Below are 26,610 nucleotides of genomic sequence, written 5' to 3' on the forward strand. Positions count from 1 at the left end.
AGGTAACCTGCCTAAATGACTACCAACCCATAGCACTCATGTCTGTAGCCATGAAGTGCTTTGAAAGGCTGGTCATGGCTCACATCAACACCATTATCCCAGAAACCCTAGACCCACTTCAATTTGCATACCGCCCAAACAGATACACAGATGACGCAATCTCTATTGCACTCCACACTGCCTTTCCCACCTGGACAAAAGGAACACCTATGTGCGAATGGGTCGCCCCCACATGGTAAGGGTAGGTAACAACACATCCGCCACTCTGATCATCAACTCAGGGGCCCCTCAGGGGTGCGTGCTCAGTCCCCTCCTGTACTCCCTGTTCACTCATGACTGCACGACCAGGCACAACGCCTGCGCCTGATCACCGACAACGATGAAACAGTCTATAGGGAGGAGGTCAGAGACCTGGCAGTGTGGTGCCAGGACCACAACCTCTCCCTCAATGTGATCAAGACAAAGGAGATGTTTGTGGACTACAGGAAAAAGAGGACCGAGCACACCCCCATTCTCATCGACAGGGCTGCAGTTGAGCAGGTTGAGAGCTTCAAGTTCCTTGGTGTCCACATCATCAACAAACTAACATGGTCCAAGCACACCAAGACAGTGGTGAAGAGGGCACGACAAAACCTATTCCCCCTCAGGAGACTGAAAAGATTTGGCATTGGTCTTCAGATCCTCAAAAGGTTCGACAGCTGCACCATCGAGAGCATCCTGACTGGTTGCTATGGCAACTGCTCGGCCTCCGACCGCAAGGCATTACAGAGGGTAGTGTGAACTGCCCAGTACATCACTGGGGCCAAGCTTCCTGCCATCCAGGACCTCTATACCAGGCGGTGTCAGAGGAAGGCCCTAAGAATTGTCAAAGACTCCAGCCACCCTAGTCATAAACTGTTCTCTCTGTTACCGCACGGCAAGCGGTACTGGAGCGCCAAGTCTAGGTCCAAGAGGCTTCTAAACAGCTTCTACCCCCAAGCCATAAGACTCCTGAACATCTAATCAAATGTCTACCCAGACTATTTGCATTGCCCCCCTCTTTTACACCGTTCCTACTCTCTGTTATCATCTATGCATAGTCACTTTAATAACCCTACCTTCATGTACATATTACCTCAACTAACCGGTGCCCCCGCACATTGACTCTGTACTGGTACCCCCCTGTATATAGTCTCGTAATTGTTATTTTACTGCTGGTCTTTAATTACTTGTTACTTTTATTTCTTATCCATATTTTTGAAACTGCATTGTTGGTTAGGGGCTCGTAAATAAGCATCTCACTGTAAGGTTGTTGTATTCGGCGCATGTGACAAATAAAATGTGATTTTTGATCTGATTTGCTCTATTCTCTGTGTGTAACAGAATAACTTCCCAGCCAGCAGTTCTGAGAGGCTGCAGGACCTCAAGTCTACTGTGGACCTGCTCACCAGCATCACCTTCTTCAGGATGAAGGTAACTCTCTCTTTACATCTTCCTCAGCTTGGATCGCCTCTGCTTTGCTCTGGTCAATACATGTTCCTCTACTCGTATTCTTTACTCTGTTGGTGCCACATGTCTCTATTCTTGTTTACACTGTACAGTATCGCTACACTACGTGTTCTTATCAGACATCCATCTTCCCTGAGTTCCTTTGACTGAGTGTGGTTGTATGGGGCTTTCCTAGTCTGAGGATCCTCTCTCTGTCTGTGACTGTCCTCAGGTACAGGAGCTACAGAGTCCCCCCAGAGCCAGTCAGGTGGTGAAGGACTGTGTCAAAGCCTGTCTCAACTCCACCTATGAATACATCTTCAACAACTGTCACGAGCTCTACAGCCGGGAGTACCAGACAGATCCGGTAGACTGTGTGTGTGCGTGTGTGCGTGTGTGCGTGCGTGTGTGTGCGTGCGGGCACTCTGTGAAGGTGTGTGTGTGTCTCTGTCCGTGTCATTAACACCTCAGGCTGGCCTCCATCAAGCCTGTACAGGATTTCGATAGGGATTTACAAGCCTTGTTTTTGCCTCATTAAAGTGGCACGATTCATTCAGACTCACTTCATGAATTTCAAAAGCAAATGTTTCCTTTTGAATAAAACCTTCCATCCTGAGGGGCCCATATTTTGTTAAATTCTTTGCTAGATAATTCTTCAGTTTGAACCCCTGCGGTGGTAGGAATACTTTTTTCTGACTGTCAGCTCTTTCCAAAGGACTAAACCATGTACATGCGGTTTGATGGGTTCATCAGCTCATTAGAGTTGAGCGGTAGCGATGAGAGAGATAATGGACAAACTATTGAGCAAAATAGAGGAGAGTCAGAATGGGGTTGAATCCTGACTTGATATCTGCACAATTCAAACTCTTGATTAACTTGAAACTCTTGAGTTATGTCTGCATGTTAAGCTACGATAGTAGCCAATGTGAAAGTATCCCAGTGACTCAGTGTGTTTTGTTTTGTCCAGGCCAAGCCAGGAGTGGATCACCCAGAGGAGCAGGGTCCCAGCATCAAGAACCTGGACTTCTGGTCCAAACTCATCACCCTCATCGTGTCCATCATAGAAGAGGACAAGAACTCCTACACACCCTGCCTCAACCAGTGAGTCTGTCCCTCTCTTTCTCTGTCTCTTTGTCTCGCTGTCTCTCTCGCTTTCTGTCTCTCTCCTCTACATCAATACATAACTCTGTGTTTCTTACCGTCTACAACGTGTAGGTTTCCTCAGGAGCTCAACGTGGGTAAAATCAGTGCCGAGGTGATGTGGAACCTGTTTGCTCAGGATATGAAGTACGCCATGGAGGGTGAGCACTGAATGAAGTCGCACCACCCTCACCAGTGGTTTAGCTCTGTCCTAACAGTCTTAGTCTCTTCCTCTGTTTTTATGGGGCTGTCAGGGTGCGTTTACAAGCAGATATGACACTATTGGCACTGAGGCGGTTTGCCAGAGCATAAGGGCTTTTCTCGATTAGCCTGTTAGCGCTACATGGCGGAGAATAGATCACCCCTCTGGGCTCATTTGCTCTTTAATTAAGAGCTTTGTCTTTCCTCTCTCTCTCTTTCTCTCATTGTCTCTCTCCCCTCTCTCGTTCTTCTCTCTCTCAGAGCATGAAAAGAACCGGCTGTGTAAGAGTGCGGATTACATGAACCTGCATTTTAAAGTCAAGTGGCTTTACAACGAGTACTGCAAAGACCTGCCCTTCTTCAAGAGCCGTGTGCCCGAGTACCCGGCGTAAGTGCCACCCTGTGCCATGATGACACACACACACACTCACATTAACACACACGTATGCATGCATGCAGGCATACACAAGCACGCACACACTCTCACACACACACACATACACACACACGCACACACACAAAACACTTCCCGTCTGGTACTGTACAGCACAGCCCATAAGCAAGACCAGATGGACTCTACAGCCTCAGTAGTTGTTTGAAATGAAAACTTCCAGTGGGGTCGACTCATATCAAACCACCCCCGTGTGATGTCTCCTAGGTGGTTTGAGCCGTTTGTCATCCAGTGGTTGGACGAGAATGAGGAAGTGTCTCGAGACTTCCTGCACGGTGCGCTGGAGAGGGACAAAAAAGACGGGGTAAACTTTTCCACTTCTTCTCCTCATCTCCTCAAAATGCAAGTGCTGAGTCACATTGGTTGTGTCAGAATTAAAGTAATCCCTTCCTTTGTCGCTTCCTCATTTTACCATCCTAGTTATCAGGCAGACTTCTCATCCTCTCCCTTTCCTGCACTCATTAAAGACTTCCCTGAGACAATGGAATCCAAAGCACAAAAAGTTGAGAAAGTGTTGAGAGAGACGATAAAGTGATTTGCTCAGACTGCTCTCATGTAGGGAGATAGCGTTTGACTGTACCAACCTGTGGATTAATGAGTCATGTTCTCATTACCCAGCAACCCCTAGGAACCGCCACAGGCCGGCCGTCTACCCTGTCCGGCTTCAAACAACCCTAGAGATCCTCGAACCAGACCACAACAATCATGTTTATTTATGCTCTCAGAGCTCAGTGGTCCTGCAGCCCTCACAACATCTCTCTTCTCCTCCCTCTTTCATATACTCCATCTCTCAAACCTCTCCCTTTATTCCTCCCCCCCCTCTCTCTCTCTCTCCCTCTCTCTCCCCTGATGTTAACAATCTGTGGCCTCTGTCCCTCAGTCATAAATGTCTCCCTACTCCTCTCCCCTTCTCTTCACTCTCTTCTCTTCCTCTCTTCCTTCCCCTCTCTCCCCAGTCTCTCTCTCCTCTCTCCCCAGTCTCTCTCTCCTCTCTCCCCAGTCTCTCTCTCCTCCCTCCCCAGTCTCTCTCTCCTCCCTCCCCAGTCTCTCTCTCCTCCCTCCCCAGTCTCTCTCTCCTCCCTCCCCAGTCTCTCTCTCCTCCCTCCCCAGTCTCTCTCTCCTCTCTCCCCAGTCTCTCTCTCCTCTCTCCCCAGTCTCTCTCTCCTCTCTCCCCAGTCTCTCTCTCCTCTCTCCCCAGTCTCTCTCTCCTCCCTCCCCAGTCTCTCTCTCCTCCCTCCCCAGTCTCTCTCTCCTCTCTCCCCAGTCTCTCTCTCCTCCCTCCCCAGTCTCTCTCTCCTCCCTCCCCAGTCTCTCTCTCCTACCTCCCCAGTCTCTCTCTCCTCCCTCCCCAGTCTCTCTCTCCTCCCTCCCCAGTCTCTTAATGCTCTCTCTCCTCTCCTCTCTCCTCCTCCAGTTCCAGGTAACGTCGGAACATGCTCTGTTCTCCTGCTCAGTGGTGGACGTCTTCTCTCAGCTCAACCAGAGTTTCGAGATCATCCGCAAGCTGGAGTGTCCCGACCCCCAGATCGTAGGCAACTATATGAAACGATTTGCCAAGGTACACTACAGTATTCTACACACTATATCCACTTCCTTAATGGCTGCATGGTGATAAGCTGAGGCAGCATGCCCAGTCACAGAGACAGTGGTTGACATACTCCTATCGCCTTCTCTCTCCTCAGACCATCGGTAACGTTCTCCTGTCCTACGCTGACATCATCTCCAAGTGCTTTGCTAACTACGTCAACATGGAGAAAGTGGTGAGGGGCCAATGACTCGACATGACACATGTTGTATATGGGGATGCACTACAGTACAGTGCTTGTGCATTCGATAGTGTAGTGTTTGTGCATTCGATAGTGTAGTGTTTGTGCATTCGATAGTGTAGTGTTTGTGCATTCGATAGTGTAGTGTTTGTGCATTCGATAGTGTAGTGTTTGTGCATTCGATAGTGTAGTGTTTGTGCATTCGATAGTGTAGTTGATAATGACTTTGTGTTGTTTGCAGCCATGCATCCTGATCAACAACATCCAGCAGCTCAGAGTTCAACTGGAGAGGATGTTTGAGGCCATGGGAGGAAAGGACGTGAGTGGCTCTCTTTTCCCTGTTTTCCCCCAGCCCAGGCTGTATCTGAGTGTGTGTGTGTGTGTGTGTGTGTGTGTGTGTGTGTGTGTGTGTCTCTGTGTGTTAGCCTGTCTCACTGACCAGGTTTCTCTGCTCAGGGCATCTATTCTCCGAGACCGTCTGTTTGTTGGGGAATGTTTCCGTGTGCCCGCTGAGAGCTCTGTGTGAGAGCCCCGGTGCTCTGCCAGTCTCACTGTTACTTTTTCCCTCTCCCTGTGTGTGTGTGTCTGTGTGTGTTTCAGCTGTGCAAAGAGGCCAGTGACTTCCTGAAAGACCTGCAGGTGAAGCTGAATACTGTGATGGATGATCTCAGCAGGATCTTTTCTGTCAGGTGAGCTGGGCACACTGCTGGGCACACTGCTGGGCACACTGGTGGGCACACTGCTGGGCACACTGCTGGGCACTGCTGGGTACACTGCTGGGCACACTGGTGGGCACACTGCTGGGTACACTGGTGGGCACACTGGTGGGCACACTGCTGGGCACACTGGTGGGCACACTGCTGGGCACACTGGTGGGTACACTGGTGGGCACACTGGTGGGCACACTGCTGGGCACACTGGTGGGTACACTGCTGGGCACACTGGTGGGAACACTGGTGGGCACACTGCTGGGTACACTGCTGGGCACACTGGTGGGCACACTGGTGGGCACACTGCTGGGCACACTGCTGGGCACACTGGTGGGCACACTGCTGGGCACACTGCTGGACACACTGCTGGGCACACTGGTGGGCACACTGCTGGGCACACTGCTGGGCACACTGCTGGACACACTGCTGGACACACTGGTGGGCACACTGGTGGGCACACTGCTGGACACACTGGTGGGCACACTGCTGGGCACACTGCTGGACACACTGCTGGACACACTGCTGGGTACACTGCTGGGCACACTGGTGGGCACACTGGTGGGCACACTGGTGGGCACACTGCTGGACACACTGGTGGGCACACTGCTGGGCACACTGCTGGACACACTGGTGGGCACACTGCTGGGTACACTGCTGGGTACACTGCTGGACACACTGGTGGGCACACTGCTGGGTACACTGCTGGACACACTGCTGGGCACACTGGTGGGCACACTGGTGGGCACACTGCTGGGCACACTGGTGGGCACACTGCTGGACACACTGGTGGGTACACTGCTGGGCACACTGGTGGGCACACTGCTGGACACACTGGTGGGTACACTGCTGGGCACACTGGTGGGCACACTGCTGGGTACACTGGTGGGCACACTGGTGGGCACACTGCTGGGTACACTGCTGGGTACACTGCTGGGTACACTGCTGGGTACACTGCTGGGTACACTGGTGGGCATTGCCAGGCAGTCAGCCATGCAAACTACCCATACATGCCTACTCCAATATATCTTTCATTAATATCACACTGCCTTTCTCTCCTGGTAAAATGTTTGGTCTCATCTGAATATGTCAAAATGGTTACATTTTAACCACGGTACGTCTCCTGTGTGTCTGTTTGTGTGTAGTTTCCAGCCGCAGATTGAGGACAACGTGAAACAGATGGGAGACATCCTTGGCCAGGTGAAGGGGACCAACGTGGGGGCTAACAACTGCAGTAGCGTGGCCCAGGACGCTGACAATGTGCTGCAGCCCATCATGGACTTCCTGGACAGCAAGTGAGTGACAGAGATGTTGCTAATCTCTTTTTGGCAGCAGTGTCTCTTTCTCTTTAGATTTTGCCTTCTGTCTTATTTTCTCTCTTCCTATGTCTGTCGCTCTCTCTTTCAACTCATCTCTCCTCTTCGCATCTTGTTCTCTCTTTTTCTCGGTCTCTCTCTCTCATCTCTCTCTCTCTGTCTCATCTCTCTCGCTGCCTCTCTGATCTTTCGGTTCTGTATATTTCGCTCCAGTTCTTGTAAATCTTGGGTGGAGCTCTATGTTGGACTCCCTTCTGTCGTTCATTATTCCTCTCTCTCTCTCTGTTTCTCTCTCTCTCTCTCTCTGTTTCTCTACTCCTCTCTCTCTCTCCTCTCTCTCCTCTTTCTCTCCCTCTCTCTGTTTCTCTCTCTCTCTTCTCTCTCCTCTCCCTCTCTCTCTGTCTCTCTCTCCTCTCTCTCTCCTGTCAGCCTGACGCTGTTTGCTAAGATCTGTGAGAAGACGGTGCTGAAACGTGTTCTGAAGGAGCTGTGGAAACTGGTGATGAACACCATGGAGAAGACTATCGTCCTACCCCCTCTCACCGACCAGACGGTACGAACACCCACCCCTCTGAGCACACACGTACTTATGCACTACATGCACACGCTCACACACACACACTAACATGCACACACTCACACACACTGACATGCACACACTCACACACACACACACTAACATGCATACACTCACACACACACACACCGACATGCACACACACACACACACACACACACACACACAACACACACACACACTAACACACACACACCCACACACACTAACATGCACACACTAACATGCATACACTCACACACACACACACAAACACACACACATACACACACACACACTAACATGCACATACTCACACATACACACACTGACATGCACATCGTCTCACATACTTCAATGCACACACACAGCCCACACTGCCAACACTACCCACAATGCCAACTGCTACACAGGCACAAGCCACCTCTCAGTATGGGATGGGAACCAAGACAGGTTATTTTTAGTCAAGGCACTCTGCTCTGATATGTGGTATGTGAATATTTGATCTGTTCTGAGGAGGACTTCAACATTTGGTACAGTGAAGACTCTCCCACAGTGAGCAGCCAAGACAGCTATTAGACAGGATGAGGAGTAGGGTTGAGATGGCAGGCATTTTGTCTGCATTATAAGATGGCTCCTCTGCTTACACTGTAAGGATAAATAGATCAGATTGGTGATTAAGATTAGCCTGATACGCCCCTCTCCCCAGCCCCCACGCCCACATACAAAAACACCCCAACTCTTCCATTCACTCGATGGATTTAGGTGAAACCCAAAAGTGGGATGGAGTGCATCATATCATTCTAACCCCAGCTCATGGCTGCTCTCCAGGATAGTGCTCCTAGACACAAACTAACATCTAAACTACTTCAAACTCAAAAGGAAAATGGACACACACAGTGCAATTTGGACCCAGGATTTGCCCTCAGTTCTGAGCCTTTCATGTTGGAAAGCAGCCGGTATTTATTTTGTTTTTGATATATCTGTTCTCATTTTTATTTGGTAACAAAAGAGCCTCACATCATTCTATAGTAGTGTATGGTGGGTTAGTTCCCGGCCACTCTCTCAACTCTCCCACGGGTGCAGAGACAGGGTCCAGAGGGGGTGTTACAGTACCAGTCTCAGCTAGGGCCAGGACGATACCAGTATCACGATACTTGTTAGTATCGCGGCAAGGAAGCAAAACACAAAGCGGATTTAACTTCTTTAGGAAAAAAGCCCTAATGTTGGAACGAAACATCATTATGTTGTCATCCAGAGTCACATTTAGTTATTTTCCAAGCACACAATATTTTACATACAGCAGGTTTTTAAAGGACCAAAGAGTTTGGGCTGCTTTGTGTTTTCATTTTTGCCATGGAACATGGTATCATCACAGCCCTAGTCTCAGTCCGTACTGTCGGTCCCTCTGGCCCTCTGCCCATCCATCTGATATGCATGTTGCTGCTGCTTGGAGACTTGATCTGGGGCTCTTTACAGCGTCACTGACCCTTCTTTCTGGTTACTACATCCTGCTCCCACTGCTCTTCCTCCACAGATGATTGTAAGTACGACACTCCTGTGTGTCAGTGTGTCTGTCTGTCCCACAGTCCGTTAGTGCAAGGTGGTCGGTCCTCTGCTATATGTGGCTGCAAACTATCCCCCCCCCACACATCCTCACTCCTCCTATTTGTCTCTCTGTCTTCTACCTGCTCTGTTGTTCCTCTCCTCCTCTCTCTGTCCTCCTCTCTTCTCCTGGTGCCTGCCCCTATCCCAACTCCTCCTATCTGTCTCTCTGTCTTCTACCTGCTCTGTTGTTCCTCTCCTCCTCTCTCTGTCCTCCTCTCTTCTCCTGTCCACCTCTGTCCTTTTCTCTCTGAGGTGACAGCAGCATGGTGCATTCCTGACTGACTCAGAGAGGGCGCCGCCCTCCCCCCTACGAACCCTCCAATCGGGCAACCCCTGCCTCCCACTGCCCCCTGCCCTGCCCCCTCTCTGTGCTCTCTCTCTCTCCTTCACACTCTCCTGTCCTTAGGAAGTGACACTTCTCTAGCTGTTGCCTTGTTCTTCTTGCATCGTGTTCCAGGACTCTACTCCTTCTATGGGTGACTGGCGTTGTGATGGTTTAATATCTGGTGCCCACCCTCTCTTCTCAGCCCCCCTCTCCACTATCTCTCCCACTCCCCCCCGTGTTCCCTGTTTGAAGTGTGTCACCCTGCCCTATGTGGGTCTGTTGCTTGCGTCTGATCTTCTCCAACTCCACTGTAGTAAGTCTCCTAGTATGTCTCTGCAGGCCTGCTGTGTTGATCTGTCCTGGTTTGGTTCCATGTCCTGTTGTTGTAGAATGATAATCACAATAGCATAGTGATACTCTAAGGTATATACTTTCACCAAGGCTGGTCTATACCAGGAAAAGTATTCCACGCTTATGGAGTTCAGGATTGGTGACATACACACGCAGTAGACATTATGTCTAAGAACACACTTCTGCTTTACCGCACAAAAACACTCTCAATGCCTAAAGAAAAGCTATTTTCTGCCTTTAAGCTTTTTCCGAAATGTTTTCGTACCTGGTCTGGAAAATCAAGGTTTCTGTTGATTTACTTTTATTTATTTATATTTCTAGAATATTTTTCATTTTCCTAATATAAAAAAAAAAAAAAGTTATATTTTGAAATGTTAGATATCTGTTAGACAAAGCTTTTCATTGTGAGATGTGTAAATGGACTCTATCTGCGGACTGGTGGAGGTACAGTTAAAGTCAGAAGTTTACATACACGTAGGTTGGAGTAACTAAAACTTGTTTTTCAACCACTCCACAAATTTCTTGTCAACAAACTATTGTTTTGGCAAGTCGGTTAGGACATCTACTTTGTGCATGACACAAGTAATTTTTCCAACAATTGTTTACAGACAGATTATTTCACTTATAATTCACTGTATCACAATTCCAGTGGGTCAGAAGTTTACATACACTAAGTTGACTGTGCCTTTAAACAGCTTGGAAAATTCCAGAAAATGATGTCATGGCTTTAGAAGCTTATGATAGGCTAATTGACATAATTTGAGTCAATTGGAGGTGTACCTGGGGATGTATGTCAAGGCCTACCTTCAAACTCAGTGCCTCTTTGCTTCAAATCAAATCAGATTGTATTGGTCACATACACATGGTTAGCAGATGTTAATGTGAGTGTAGCGAAATGCTTGTGCTTCTAGTTCCGACAGTGCAGCAATAACCAACGAGTAATCTAACCTAACAATTTCACAACAACTACCTTATACACACAAGTGTAAAGGGATAAAGAATATGTACATAAAGATATATGAATGAGTGATGGTACAGAACGGCATAGGCAAGATGCAGTAGATGGTATCGAGTACAGTATATACATATGAGATGAGTAATGTAGGGTATGTTAACAAAGTGGCATAGTTTAAAGTGGCTAGTGATACATGTATTACATAAAGATGCAGTAGATGATATAGAGTACAGTATATACATATACATATGGGATTAGTAATGTAGGGTATGTAAACATTATATTAAGTGGCATTGTTTAAAGTGGCTAGTGATACATTTTTTCCATCAATTTCCATTATTAAAGTGGCTGGAGTTGAGTCAGTATGTTGGCAGCAGCCACTCAATGTTAGTGGTGGCTGTTTAACAGTCTGATGGCCTTGAGATAGACGCTGTTTTTCAGTCTCTCGGTCCCTGCTTTGATGCACCTGTACTGACCTCACCTTCTGGATGAAGAGGCAGTGGCTCGGGTGGTTGTTGTCCTTGATGATCTTTATGGCCTTCCTGTGACATTGGATGGTGTAGGTGTCCTGGAGGGAAGGTAGTTTGCCCCCGGTGATGCGTTGTGCAGACCTCACTACCCTCTGGAGAGCCTTACGGTTGTGGGCAGAGATACAGCCCGACAGGATGCTCTTGATTGTGCATCTGTAGAAGTTTGTGAGTGCTTTTGGTGACAAGCCAAATTTCTTCAGCCTCCTGAGGTTGAAGAGGCGCTGCTGCGCCTTCTTCACAACTCTGTCTGTGTGGGTGGACCAATTCAGTTTGTCCGTGATGTGTACGCCGAGGAACTTAAAACTTACTACCCTCTCCACTACTGTAGCTTTCTTGGGAACAGGAACAATGGTGGCCCTCTTGAAGCATGTGGGAACAGCAGACTGGGATAAGGATTGATTGAATATGTCCGTAAATACACCAGCCAGCTGGTCTGCGCATGCTCTGAGGATGCGACTGGGGATGCCGTCTGGGCCTGCAGACTTGCGAGGTTAACACGTTTAAATGTTTTACTCACGTCGGCTGCAGTGAAGGAGAGTCCGCAGGTTTTGGTAGAGGGCCGTGTCAGTGGCACTGTATTTTCCTCAAAGCGAGCAAAAAAGTTATTTAGTCTGTCTGGGAGCAAGACATCCTGGTCCGCGATGGGGCTGGTTTTCTTTTTGTAATCCGTGATTGACTGTAGACCCTGCCACATACCTCTTGTGTCTGAGCCGTTGAATTGCGACTCTACTTTGTCTCTATACTGATGCTTAACTTGTTTGATTGCCTTGCTGAAGGAATAGTTATACTGTTTGTATTCGGTCATGTTTCCGGTCACCTTGCCCTGGTTAAAAGCAGTGGTTCGCGCTTTCAGTTTCACGCGAATGCTGCCATCAATCCACGGTAGACCTCCACAAGTATGGTTCATCTTTGGGAACAATTTCCAAAAGCCTGAAGTTATCACGTTCATCTGTACAAACAATAGTACGCAAGTATAGACCACGCAGCTGTCATACCGTTCAGGTAGAAGACACCTTCTGTCTCCTAGAGATGAACGTACTTTGGTGCGAAGAGTGGAAATCAATCCCAGAACAACAGCAAAGGACCTTGTGAAGATGTTGGAGGAAACAGGAACAAAAGTATCTATATCCACAGTTAAACGAGTCCTACATCGACATAACCTGAAAGGCCGCTCATCAAGGAAGAAGCCACTGCTCCAAAACCGCCATAAAAAAGCCAGACTAAGGTTTGCAACTGCACATGGGGACAAATATTGTAATTTTTTGAGAAATGTCCTCTGGTCTGATGAAACAAAATAGAACTGTTTTGCCATAATGGTCATCGTTATGTTTGGAGGAAAAAGGGGGAGGCTTGCAAGCCTGGTGCACTTCACAAAATAGATGGCATCATGAGGAGGAAAATTATATGGATATATTGAAACAACATCTCAAGACATCAGTCAGGAAGTTAAAGCTTGGTCGCAAATGGGTCTTTCAAATGGACAATGACCTTAAGCATACTTCCAAAGTTGTGGCAAACTGGATTAAGGACAACAAAGGCATGGTATTGGAGTGGCCATCACAAAGCCCTGACCTCAATCCTATAGAAAATGTTTGGCCAGAACTGAATATGCGTGTGCGGCGAGCAAGGAGGCCTACAAACCTGACTCAGTTACACCAGCTCTGTCAGGAGGAATTCACCCAACTTATTGTGGGAAGCTTGTGGAAGTCTACCTGAAGTGTTTGACCCAAGTTAAACAATTTAAAGGCAATGCTACAAAATACTAATTGAGCGTATGTAAACTTCTGACCCACTGGGAATGTGATGAAAGAAATAAAAGCTGAAATAAATCATTCTCTCTACTAATTATTCTGACATTTCACATTCTTAATGTAAAGTGGTGATCCTAACTGACCTAAAACAGGGAATTTTTACTAGGAATAAATGTCAGGAATTGTGAAAAACGGAGTTTAAATGTATTTGGCTAAGGTGTATGTTAACTTCCGACATCAACTGTATTGTCGGTCGTCAGTGGCCTGTCCCTTTATAGGCAGCTAGTATGGGTTCATTACCATGCTGGATCGACTGCTCATACTGATATAGACCTGACTGGCCAGCTGTAGGCTCAACTCTTAAGTTTGATTATAAAGGCAGAAATAGACCTTATGTTGATCTGTAGAGTTTGATCTGTAGATTTTACTTGTCGGACCCATTTATAAAAAGAGAGCTAGAATGGATTGGCTTTGATCCATATCAATTAGCCTATCAGACGGACAATTACTGAGATGTCCACGCAATTAGTCAGTCAGCCAATCAGACTGTGGGGACAGGATCCTTCCTGAAGTATTAACCAATGTCCTCTCTTTACAGGGGAGGGTGAAGCTTGCTTGTCACAGTGATGTAAGGACTAAAATCACTTTAGCTCAATGTGTCCTGTCTTCTCTCCTCTCTATGTCTCTTTCTCTGTGTTTTCTCGCCTCTCCGTTCGAAACAAAGTGGTGGAAGCGATCGTTTCTCACCTTTGTTTTTAAAACGGCGTTCCTCTTTGCCGGTTTACCGTACCGTCCTGTCTGTTGTGGGCCACCCCCTGTAAACCTATCTGTAGCTACCTGCCTCCCAGCCTCCACACAACCCAAGTAGTGCTGGACACATGGAGGGTTAACATTACACAACATTAGCACACTAACAAACAGCCTTTAGGGCCGGACTGTTGTTGACCCGCTGCATGACCATGTTCCTGCTGCAGTCTTACTGTTGTTCAACAGACTGGCATTGAGCGTCCATAATGGCATAAATGATTTGATCAGCCACATTTATGAGATGAGAGTGGAACCCTTCTTGTTATAATCCTTTTGTAGGATGATAATGCTTCTGAGTCTTTGTACATGTCTTTTTGTTTGTTTTGTCTGTTTTTCTGTTGTTTTTGCTCTAATTTGAAGAGTGTTATCTTACAGATAAGGTGTAACCATGGTGATGGGTACTGTGTGGAGCACTTATTGATATATTCTGCTAACAGAGTATCACAGAGTCGTCATAGATATGGGATATATCACCACAGTGCTACTGCGCAGGCTGTAGGGTTCTGGCGTGTTGAACCTGTCTGTCTGTCTGTCTGTCTGTCTGTCTGTCTGTCTGTCTGTCTGTCTGTCTGTCTGTCTGTCTGTCTGTCTGTCTGTCTGTCTGTCTGTCTGTCTGTCTGTCTGTCTGTCTGTCTGTCTGTCTGTCTGTCTGTCTGTCTGTCTGTCTGTCTGTCTGTCTGTCTGTCTGTCTGTCTGTCTGTCTGTCTGTCTGTCTGTCTGTCTGTCTGTCTGTCTGTCTGTCTGTCTGTCTGTCTGTCTGTCTGTCTGTCTGTCTGTCTGTCTGTCTGTCTGTCTGTCTGTCTGTCTGTCTGTCTGTCTGTCTGTCTGTCTGTCTGTCTGTCTGTCTGTCTGTCTGTCTGTCTGTCTGTCTGTCTGTCTCTGTCTGTCTGTCTGTCTGTCTGTCTGTCTGTCTGTCTGTCTGTCTGTCTGTCTGTCTGTCTGTCTGTCTGTCTGTCTGTCTGTCTGTCTGTCTGTCTGTCTGTCTGTCTGTCTGTCTGTCTGTCTGTCTGTCTGTCTGTCTGTCTGTCTGTCTGTCTGTCTGTCTGTCTGTCTGTCTGTCTGTCTGTCTGTCTGTCTGTCTGTCTGTCTGTCTGTCTGTCTGTCTGTCTGTCTGTCTGTCTGTCTGTCTGTCTGTCTGTCTGTCTGTCTGTCTGTCTGTCTGTCTGTCTGTCTGTCTGTCTGTCTGTCTGTCTGTCTGTCTGTCTGTCTGTCTGTCTGTCTGTCTGTCTGTCTGTCTGTCTGTCTGTCTGTCTGTCTGTCTGTCTGTCTGTCTGTCTGTCTGTCTGTCTGTCTGTCTGTCTGTCTGTCTGTCTGTCTGTCTGTCTGTCTGTCTGTCTGTCTGTCTGTCTGTCTGTCTGTCTGTCTGTCTGTCTGTCTGTCTGTCTGTCTGTCTGTCTGTCTGTCTGTCTGTCTGTCTGTCTGTCTGTCTGTCTGTCTGTCTGTCTGTCTGTCTGTCTGTCTGTCTTTGCAATAAGCTGAGCTCCTGTCTTCACTTCCTGTACTGCATTGTCTTGCTTTGTGCGTGCGTGTTCGTGAGCGAGATAATGACAAGTATGATCATATTTCTGACAGTCCTTTGATGTGTTAAGTGAGTTTTGGAGTGTGTATGTGAATATGAATGACTCAGAACTGTGTCTGTCCTTTGTGATGTGACGTTAGTCTGTGTGACAGCTACCCTGTGGCGTGACGATAATAACGCCCTCTTCCCTCGTTCTCTGTCCCCCCCCCTCTGTGTATACCTCTGCTCGCCTCTAGGGCACTCAGCTCATCTCCAACGCTGCCAAACAGCTGGGACAGCTCTCCAAGATAAAGGTAGCACATATCGTATCTCGTGGCACTGTCTGTATTTCAGATAATGAGTTATTTGTTTGTGTTGTTAATCTGTATGTGTGTGTTTCTCAGGAGCACATGGGTCGTGAGGAGGCCAAGGCACTGTCCCCTAAGCAGTGTGCTGTGATAGAACTGGCTCTGGACACCATCAAGGTACAACCCAACACCCCTCTCTCTCCCCAGGACCTCAGCTACAGTCGTGCACGCACGTGTGCCCACACACACACACACACACACACTCACTCACTTTGACTTGATCACTGTTTAAAATGCACATCATATTATATTATGAACAAGAGAGTAGCACATTTTAGGCCTTCTGTTGAAGGTCAGTAAACGTGTACGCCTCAGGCTAGTGCAGTTAAGCAACCCTAATCTAGAAAGGCTCTTTTAAAGATACAGTGTGGGGAGGAATTCCTCCGTAGCCTGTGTCGTTTGATTTAAGGCAGATTAAGCTGAGGTAAATGAGGCTAATTTGTAATGGTCATTTGAATAAGGACTTGTCAGTGAGCCAAATGGCAACTAATGCTCTTCCTCATGCCAAGAGTGCTATAGCTGTAGAATACTAAACCACAGTGTGTTACCAGAGTAGTGCATCCTCGGGAAACATCAATGTGTCATCATCCCAGAAAAAAACTAAGAAGTACGGATGGAATGTCTGTATAATGTCTGAAATGGGTATACATCAGTGGAGACTCCTCAGAGGAGGAAGGGGAGGACCATTCTCCTCAGTGAATATGATAAAAATAAAAATTGGAAAACAAAGTTATCCTTTTTAAATAAAACTATACTAAATATATTCACATGACCAAATCATTGATTAAAACACACTGTTTTGCATTGAAGGTCTACAGTAGCCTCAACAGCAGTCTGTAGGGTATCACCATGGTGTAGTCGGAGGACAGCTAGCTTCCGTCCTCCTCTGGGTACATTGACTTCAATACAAAACTTAGGAGGCTCATGGTTCTCACCCCCTTCCATAGACTTACACAGTAATTATGACTTCCAGAGGATGTCCTCAACCTGTCAGAGCTCTTGCAGCATGAACTGACATGTTGTCCACCCAATCAAAGGATCAGAGAATGAATCTACTACTGAAACATACGGTACAGCTAGCTAGCACTGCAATTCATAAAATGTGGTGAGTAGTTGACTCAAAGAGCGAGAAAAACAATAATTGGACAGTTTTCAACAAATTCATTTCTTCAAAAATGAAGGAGAGAGAGAGAGTTAGAGATTTTGTCATTTTTTTCACTTTCAGTTTCACTTACTTAGGTAGCAAATGCAGGTGGCTAGTTTTTAGTAACTCAAAAACCCAGCTCATGTTAGCTAGCTGGCTATGACTTTCCAACACAACACTGGAACACTTCCAAGTCAAGGTAAGCTTTTGGTTTTATTAATTTATTGCCAACGGGATCCACCATTCTAACTTCTTACTGACTGTACACTGTAACGTTACTGCATGATTGAAGCAGGTTTACTAATGCATTCATTCTATTTGCTATGTTGACTAGGACGTTACTTTAGCTAATATGGGGACAATGATGTAGGCGCTGTGTAGCGGTTATGAAATGGTTTGGCTTGGAAAGGTTTTGTCACCTGGTCACATACAGCTGAAGTCCACAAACCAAGAGTAAAGGTGAGAGGATAGTGCATAGAGGCTAGAATGAATACAGCGTGGCTGCTATGAAAGTGAACTGTGTTTATGCGTGATCATGGGTGTATTCATTCCGTCGATTCTGTTGAAAAACGTTTCTTAAACGGAAGCAAACGAAACGGGATAAAAAATACCTGAATTTGCCCAATAGAAACTCTCGTTTGCAACTGTTGCACGATTGATTACACCCTAGATCAGCTAGATGCAGGCAAGAGTGCAAGGCAGTATAGAATGTGTAACTGTCTTTCCATGTGTCACTGTCTGTAACCTAAACATTTTCTATTGACCTGTGTGCACCTACATTGTAAACGTTCATTCATAGGATTGGTTGTAGCGACCTCATGATGGGTATAGGGAAAATTTGAGTATCATGTAGTAGCCTATTTATGTTACATTGAACTGGGTGAATGGAATAGTCATCCAACATGTGGTAATAGAACTAAGGCCATGCTCATGAAAAAAAAGAATCCTCCCACATCATAAACGACACTGACCCCCACTGGTCTGCATGTAGTTTATTTCAGTGACATACGGGTGTGGGTCTTGTGTGCATACTCATCACACTTCAGCCTAGTTTGGAAACAGCTATAGTCTGACTCTGTCCTCTCTCTGCCTTACTCTAGCAATACTTCCATGCTGGAGGGGTGGGTCTGAAAAAGACCTTCCTGGAGAAGAGTCCTGACCTGTTGTCTCTACACTACGCCCTGTCCCTCTACACCCAGGCCACAGACAAACTCATCAAGACCTTTGTTTCATCTCAGAACGCACAAGGTAGGGTGCCTCTCCACCCCATCTCTTCCCCCAGTTTCTCTCTCTCTATTTTTCTCACTCTCAAGTCTTCCCTTTCTTTACTTCCTCCCTCTCTCCTCTACCTCCCTCTCTCCTCTACCTCCCTCTCTCCTACCTCCCTCTCTCCTCTACCTCCCTCTCTCCTCTACCTCCCTCTCTCCTCTACCTCCCTCTCTCCTCTTCCTCCCTCTCTCCTCTTCCTACCTCCCTCTCTCCTCTTCCTACCTCCCTCTCTCCTCTTCCTACCTCCCTCTGTACAGTCCGTGTATCTTTATGGACATTGATGTGTGTAATATGGCCAGTTATTGATTGTAGTATGATGCCATGAAACTGTATCCTTTTGTACTGGTATGCACCAGAGACATTCTCTAACATATCCCCGTGTTGTGTTTACTCCAGGGTTGCCCAGACACCCATTGTTTTTATTTCCTGTTCAATATGTCCGTGGTTTTATAGAGCAGAACCAAACACTTTGGAGGAGTGCTTCCTCTCTTCGCGGTATGAAACAGTCAAGTCTCCGGGGGCAGAAAGAGAAACGCGGAATGTGACCGGACAGGTGTTTTCAGATGAAAAATGAATGAGAGATTCTCCTGTCCTTCTCCCTTTTCCTCATCCCTCAATCATGGTATAACAGTGATGGTGTGTTACGCGGTGGAAACACTGACACACTTTGTCTCTGAACGCCCCTGGCTGGATACCCCACTTAATGAATGATCATTTGAAATGTAATTAGAACAAATAACTTTGGTGCTTTTGGAGACTTTTGGTGCTTTTGTTAAACCACACGTCATAGCGACGACACAGTGGGAAGGACACTGTGTGTGGCTTGAATGAGCAACACCATAGACTGCATCGAGTTACGTTGGATGGTTAATGATGTAACTTCCGTAGATGTCACTGATAACAGTATATTAATCAAGGACAACATCAGTTCTACGTCTGAATCTATTTGACTTCCCTTTTTGACTCTCTGACTCTATCTCTGCACTCTTTATAATTCTCCATGTCTCTTCTATTTCCTCTCACCTTCTTCCTCCTCCTCGTCCCCCTCTGTCCGCTAGTTTTCGGCGGGAAGGGGGTGAGGTTCACGGCTAGTGAGGATGTGTACCCAGAGAAGGGTATGTGGACACTAAGGGTCTGAAACACCAGGCCGCCAAGAACCCAGACCTCCATTTACATACGCATCCTCAGACCCCTCCTGCCTGCTCAACCTTAATCTCATCCCCACACACAAACACACACTGACAGCCCAATAGCATGCACAAACATCCTAACACGTGCATAGGGACATGCATGCATATGATGACATACAGTACACACATATGATGTATGTACTACATATACATACCCAGTATGTATGACCAGAAACTACTAAGGCATGGTAGCCATCATACAAAGGGAACCACGTTATAAGACTGTGAGGCAGTCATGAGAGAGAGAGAGAGAGAGAGAGAGAGAGAGAGAGAGAGAGAGAGAGAGAGAGAGAGAGAGAGAGAGAGAGAGAGAGAGAGAGAGAGAGAGAGAGAGAGAGAGAGAGAGAGAGAGAGAGAGAGAGAGAGAGAGAGAGAGAGAGAGAGAGATTCTCTTCCTTCCTGAATGATGGAATGATGATGATGAAGTGTGGCTCAGTTTGTCTGGAAGGGCTCCCTGTCCTTGTTGGCACCCTCCCATACCATACCCTTATCTAAACACACACACACTCCACCGTCCCTCAATGGTACAGAGTGGCCAGTCGTCCCTTCCCAGGGCAGGTCCCTCCAGCAGTGACAGGAGGTGAAAGTTCCTCCTCCCTCTGGGCGTAACACCAAATCGTCCAATCAGCAGTGGTCCCTGGGATCAGGTGATGTGCTCTCTGTCAGTATGCATCAGAGCTGAGGGAGCTGACTCCATGTCTCCTCTTCAGAGGTTTAGTCACTAAACTGCTAAACTTAGCCCCCCACTGACTGTACACACACACACACACACACACACACACACACACCGGGAGCCCAGGAGTCACAGGTACATGTAGAGTATAACCTCGGCTACAGACAATATCTGCTCTCCTCTTGTTTTCCGTTGCTCTCACAGGAAGTCACACTTGTTCAAGCTCTCTTCACCAGTGTGACTTAGAATCACTCATGGTGACTCACATGTCTACGTCAGACGCTCACTGAAATACTCTTTAATATGCCATTATTGTACTAGTTCCTGTCAGCTGCCGGATGTAGGCTGAGTAGTGGAGGATGTGCGTTATGGTCAAATAATGAGATTTGAGATATTAGGTTGATTACAGCAGTAGAAGAGGAAGGAAGAGTCTCTCCACACAAACATACACACACACGGCTCGCCCTCTATAATTTATGATAATGCAGGACGTTTTCCAAAAGGGGAACTTTTAGCCTTGATGAAGTGCCAGGCTTCATACCTACTGTATTATGTATTCATTCATGCTGTATCCTGCAGACTTTTAATTATAGCCAGTTTAGCTCTTATTCCACAAACAAGAGTGTATCTTTAGCCTGTTTCTGTGAGCCTCAACAGAAAGGGAGGCCAGATGGCTGAGTGCTGCATTCTCTGAGTGACTGGAGGACTGACAGTCACATCATGCCCCTGGAGAGAAACAGACAGAGCTGCCAGAACTCTGTTACCTTCCTCCTATAGAAGACTGGCTTCACTAGCCTGTCACTCACTGACACTCAGGCTGCTTTCAGTCACCACTGATTAAAACATACAGAGACGTAAATCATTACAAACTGAGATCACATTTTAGGCAAAGAAAGTCAATCAACCTACCCGCTCCCCATCACCCCTCTTCCCTCCCAGACAAGCTGTCCGTAACTGACTGGGAGCCCTCTACAGGGCCCTGCATGTATCTCCCTAACCCCCCCGCCCCCCCTGTCCTAGCAGCATGGATCAAAGGACCCCCAGGCCATGACCCCAAACCCAGGCCCTAGGATGAGTTATCCTGTGTTGTGTGGCGGGATATACACATACCATGGTCGTGTGCAGCTCAAATCCTGTTGGCTTTCTGGGCATAATCCCACCAGAAGTCACAAGTTAACAAGCCCTCAATAGGCATGTGTGCACCCTGCCTCAGGATAAGTTGTGACTGGGCTGGGGCCGATGGGCTGCTCTCACCGCAAGGTCCCTCTAGTTGCCATGCTTGCTCTGGGTAAAGGGTTTAGCTAGGAATGGGTCTCTCCGTCTGACTGGATCCATCTCAGCATGTTACTTGCCTGCTCTGCCCAACAGCAGTAGAGGAGGACCAAGATAACCCTCTCCTCTCTTACCACCAGTCTCCCCCCCCCCCCCCCCCCTGCATCCTGACTGACAGGCTCCTACCCCCCGGGCCCGGGCAGGCAGAGTCATAGGACAGCTATGAGTGGCTACATAAGATCATCCTAAGATCTTGAAATATCATCAGATGGTTCTCGTATTTATTTTGCCTGGAACTCTTGAGTGAAAAGACATTTACAACCCAAAACCACTTCTAGCTGCATGATTGTCTCACTTCAGCACCAGAGGCATTTCTCAAACCCTCCTATACACTATATATACAAAAGTATGTGGACACCCTTTCAAATTTGTGGATTTGGCTATTTCAGCCGCACCCGTTTCTGACAGGTGTATGAAATCGAACACACAATCTCCATAGACAAACATTGGCTGTAGATTGACTTTCAACGTGGCACCGTCATAGGATGCCACCTTTCCAACAAGTCAGTTTGTCAAATGACAGATGCCCTGTTAGAGCTGCCCCTGTCAACCTTAAGTGCTGTTATTGTGAAGTGGAAAAGTCTAGGAGCAAGAACAGCTCAGCTGCGAAGTGGTAGGCCACACAAGCTCATAGAATGGGACCTCCGAGTGCTGAAGTGCGTAGCGCGTAAAAATGGTTTGTCCTCGGTTGCAACACTCATTATCGAGTTCCAAACTGTCTTGGGAAGCAACGCCAGCACAATAACTGTTCGTTGGCAGCTTCATGAAATGGGTTTCCATGGCCGAGCAGCCGCACACAATCCTAAGATCACCATGCTCAATGCCTTGGCTGGAGTGGTGTAAAGCTCACCGCTATTGGACTCTGGAGCAGTGGAAATGCATTCTCTGGAGTGATGAATCACGCTTCACCATCTGGTAGTCTGACGGACGAATCTGGGTTTGGCGGATGCCAGGAGAACGCTACCTGCCCCAATGCATAGTGCCATTTGTAAAGTTTGGTGGAGGAGGAATAATTGTCTGGGGCTGTTTTTCATGATTCGGGCTAAGCCCCTTAGTTCCAGTGAAGGGAAATTTTATCGCTATAGCATAGATGATTCTGTGCTTCCAACTTTGCGGCAACAGTTTGAGAAAGGACCTTTCCTGTTCAGCATGACAATTCCCCCGTGCACAAAGCGAGGTCCATACAGAAATTGTTTGTCAAGATCAGTGTGGAAGAACTTGACTGGCCTGCACAGAGCCCTGACCTCAACCCCATCGAACACCTTTGGGATGAATTGAACACCGACTGCGAACCAAGGCTAATCGCCCAACATCAGTGCCCAACCTCCCTAATGCTCTTGTGGCTGAATGGAAGCAAGTCCCCGCAGAAATGTTCCAACATCTAGTGGAAAGCCTTCCCAGAAGAGTGGAGGCTGTTATAGCAGCAAAGGAGGGGCCAACTCCATATTAATGATGTGTGTGTCCACATACTTTTGGTCATGTAGTGTATGTTGTTTGTTTTACAACTCTCAGACACAATTACATCTGCCATACTTCAGCATACAGCCTATAATGGCTGTATTGTAATTTCATTGAGGGAGTATGAGCTGAAGGGAAACTATTCTGGCTATAGTGTTGGCCTGTCTGCAGTAGCAGTAAACGAGATAAGGGGAGTGACTTGTGCCCCCCCTGTTGTGCCAGGCTCTGGAGTGGACGACGCCGTGGGAGAGGTGTCTATCCACGTGGAGATCTTCACCCACCCCAACACTGGAGAGCACAAGGTCACCGTTAAAGGTCAGCTTTCACTGTCTAAATAGAGGTTGTAACACACCGTCCACAGACACAGAAAATGTCTACGGACAGTGTGTTAAAACATTGTTAATAAATGCCCCCCCCCTTTTCTTTTTCCCTCTCTGTCTCAGTGGTGGCAGCCAATGACCTGAGGTGGCAGACCACGGGGGTGTTCCGTCCCTTCGTGGAGATCTACATCATCGGTCCTCACCTGGCTGACAAGAAGAGGAAGTACGCCACCAAGTCCAAGAACAACAGCTACGCCCCCAAATACAACGAAACGTTCACATAGTGAGTACTACAGTCTGGCCTCAGTGGTACAAAGCGTCTGCCGATTGTGGTGGCGCCGTAGTGGAAGTTGTCATGTTGAATATGGATAGGGAATCTTGTCAGTTTTTCATTTATTTACAGTTATGATTATTATATTGTATTTAGCAGACCACCTATATGCTTTTGTCATGCGTATGGGTGGTCCTGGAAATAAAACCCACTCTCCTGGCGTTGTCAGAGCGATGCTCTACCAACTGAACTAAAGAGGACCACCTCCCTTATGCGAGTGGTGGATCAGTGTAGATGCATTGATTTGAATGGTGTGTCTCTGTCTCGTCTCCCTGCAGCACCCTCAGTAACGAGGTGGGCACAGAGTGTTACGAGCTGCAGGTGTGTGTGAAGGACTACTGCTTCGCCCGGGAGGACCGTACGGTGGGCATGGCCGTGATGCAGTTGAAGGACATGTCCTCTAGGGGCAGTGTGGCGTGCTGGCTCCCCCTGGGGAAACGCGTGCACATGGACGAGACGGGCCTCACTGTCCTCCGAATCCTGTCTCAGCGCAACAACGACGACGTGGCAAAGGAGTTCGTCAAGCTCAAGTCAGACCAGCGTTCTCCCGAGGAAGGCCGAGGCTGAGAGGGCAAAGTCTTTATTCGATCAGCACCACCTACAGGCTAGGAAGTCCTTCTGCAGACTGACTGCAAGCCAAACCACTGCCCTGATGTTGTAGTGTTGGACAAGCACAGAGAAACAGTTCTTTACTACAGTACTGTACATACATCTCATTGAAGAAGACGTGATACCATCTACAGGCATTGCCCTGATTGTCTTGAAAGCACCGATGTCTTTATTATGAATATGAAATGCATAGATATAATCGTAAACACAGCAAACCCCACAACACTGGCCACCATTCTACAACACATCCATACACACACAGAGAGTTTAAGTCATAGAGTATATAGAGTACCCTTGTTCTCTCCCTCTCTCTATTCCCCATAGCATAGGCCATGTCTTAGTGCTCTCCAATCACACATTTGAACTAGAATCTGCCCATCTCGACTAGTCTCATGCAGCGGTATCTAAAAGCTCCGGGAGATGAAGTTCTTGTAGCCTTGAAAGTCTTGACGTATCTTCTATTACATTAACTCCACGATCCCTTCCTTTGTCTAGACTAGACTACTGCCAATGGATCAATCCATGATGTTATGCCAAGTCAAGCCCCAAGCACAAGTCAACAGGACCAACTGTGAACAGCAGACCATCAGGCTTTTAGGCCTCACACATTCCAAAGAGTCAGGTTTACACACACTGGTTTTATGATAATATTTCCATGGGTTGTCCACCATAGGCTGAATTCTGGATCTTCTCTCATTCCGACATGGAGTATCTATAGCAGAGCAGGCTGGACAAATTAGAAATGTAAATGTTTATAAGTATTAATTTGAGATATTATCAGTGAAATTATGGTATATTTAAAGACTATATGAAGACGTTGCACTTGGAAGAGAGTGTCCCTGTCTGTCTGTTTGTCTACCCTGTTACAGAGCCTGCTGCCTGAAACCCTCTAATGCCTTGTCCTGTCAAACCTGTTGTCTGTCTTCAGTACATAGTGAGAGCAACCTGATGAAGACCAGCCTCGGAGCTCTGTGGTTCATCAGCACGTGTATGGGTGTATGTTCAAGAGAAGGAGATGAATGAGTGTGTATACAGGTGTGCTATCTTAATTTGAACCGTTTCTCAGGAAATGTGAATTACTATGTGGATTATAATTCATGGACATTTTTGTAGGGGTTTCTAAATGTTTAGTTAGGATAATTCAAGTCTGACATTTTAAAGTGGAAATGACAAACATTAGAAGCATTTTTAATCCTTGAATATATTACAATTTGCATTTGCTGCAGCGCCGGAAAAAAAATCTGCGACAACAGAGTGATCAAATTAAGATAGTACATCTGTATACTGTTTGTGTGTTATATTGTTACAATGTTGACCTTGTGTAGACACCGGTGTTGCCTGTTTGTGTAAATGTGTAAATCACAGAAAGCCATCAAGAACATAGAACACATTATAGTGGAAGAACACATAGTCTATAGTATATTTAGATTCTTTGAGAATTTCCTAAGTGTCTTTTACTTGGTGGAATGCAAGTACATTTTTTTGGGTGAAGGTTTATTGCTTGTTTGATCAGAAACATTTAGTGGGCTGTACAGTACAGAGTGTAAACAGAGCTCCATTAGTTTGCCTTGGAAAACAGCCACCTCCTCTCCTTTAACCTCTCTGATCAACATGTGTCAGCGTGGAAGAGAACAGTTAGAGACAAAACACTGAGACATTTCTTACCGCTTGTGTTGTCATAGCAACCTCTTGTCAAATGAAGATGTCAGGCCACGGGTGACCACCCACGGTCTCTTTTTTTTGTCTTCCCCTCTGCTGGGGGAAGCACACATGACCTATAACCTTTTACCTAGAATGGCCAGGCTGTCTGGTCCTGGTTCTGAGCACACAGGGTCTGTCCACAAGGGCTGTAGTACGGAACTGCTCCTGCCTGCCCTCTTCAATGGTGAAACTTGCCATAGATATGTGACTGAGATAGCTATGTGGGGGGAAATCTCATAACATCCATGGCTCTCACATTTAGAAGAAGAACATAGAAAGCATGCAAAGGGTAGTAAGCACAGGGAAGGGTAGTAAACACAGGGAAGGGTAGTAAACACAGGGAAGGGTAGTAAACACAGGGAAGGGTAGTAAGCACAGGGAAGGGTAGTAAGCACAGGGAAGGGTAGTAAGCACAGGGAAGGGTAGTAAGCACAGGGAAGGGTAGTAAGCACAGGGAAGGGTAGTAAGCACAGAGAAGGGTAGTAAACACAGGGAAGGGTAGTAAACACAGGGAAGGGTAGTAAACACAGTGAAGGGTAGTAAGCACAGGGAAGGGTAGTAAGCACAGGGAAGGGTAGTAAACACAGGGAAGGGTAGTAAACACAGGGAAGGGTAGTAAACACAGGGAAGGGTAGTAAACACAGGGAAGGGTAGTAAACACAGGGAAGGGTAGTAAGCACAGGGAAGGGTAGTAAACACAGGGTACCTACAGGGTATTGGTGGTGTTGTAGCTCATAGTGCATGCATGGTATCCAGACTGTAACCATACTGTATCTAGTGCCATTC

At 47.1% G+C, this 26,610-nt stretch overlaps 1 protein-coding gene across 1 annotated transcript in view; it reads left to right on the forward strand.

The window, feature by feature from the left end:
• unc13a (unc-13 homolog A (C. elegans)) overlaps positions 1 to 26,203 on the forward strand; it is a 53,432-nt gene extending 27,229 nt beyond the window's left edge. The window contains 20 exon segments of the mRNA XM_065009002.1: positions 1,363 to 1,452; positions 1,700 to 1,834; positions 2,435 to 2,568; positions 2,683 to 2,768; positions 3,070 to 3,196; positions 3,467 to 3,563; positions 4,674 to 4,817; positions 4,942 to 5,019; positions 5,267 to 5,344; positions 5,626 to 5,714; positions 6,878 to 7,027; positions 7,478 to 7,601; positions 9,142 to 9,147; positions 13,723 to 13,752; positions 15,687 to 15,743; positions 15,834 to 15,914; positions 18,042 to 18,189; positions 23,086 to 23,178; positions 23,307 to 23,466; positions 23,793 to 26,203. Coding sequence (XP_064865074.1) covers positions 1,363 to 1,452; positions 1,700 to 1,834; positions 2,435 to 2,568; positions 2,683 to 2,768; positions 3,070 to 3,196; positions 3,467 to 3,563; positions 4,674 to 4,817; positions 4,942 to 5,019; positions 5,267 to 5,344; positions 5,626 to 5,714; positions 6,878 to 7,027; positions 7,478 to 7,601; positions 9,142 to 9,147; positions 13,723 to 13,752; positions 15,687 to 15,743; positions 15,834 to 15,914; positions 18,042 to 18,189; positions 23,086 to 23,178; positions 23,307 to 23,466; positions 23,793 to 24,081 — 2,196 coding nt within the window. The 3' untranslated portion in view covers positions 24,082 to 26,203.
• Positions 26,204 to 26,610: the final 407 nt, after the last annotated feature.

The sequence above is a fragment of the Oncorhynchus nerka genome, linkage group LG24 (genome assembly GCF_034236695.1).
Source record: "Oncorhynchus nerka isolate Pitt River linkage group LG24, Oner_Uvic_2.0, whole genome shotgun sequence".
In the NCBI taxonomy this organism is placed as follows: Eukaryota; Metazoa; Chordata; class Actinopteri; order Salmoniformes; family Salmonidae; genus Oncorhynchus; species Oncorhynchus nerka.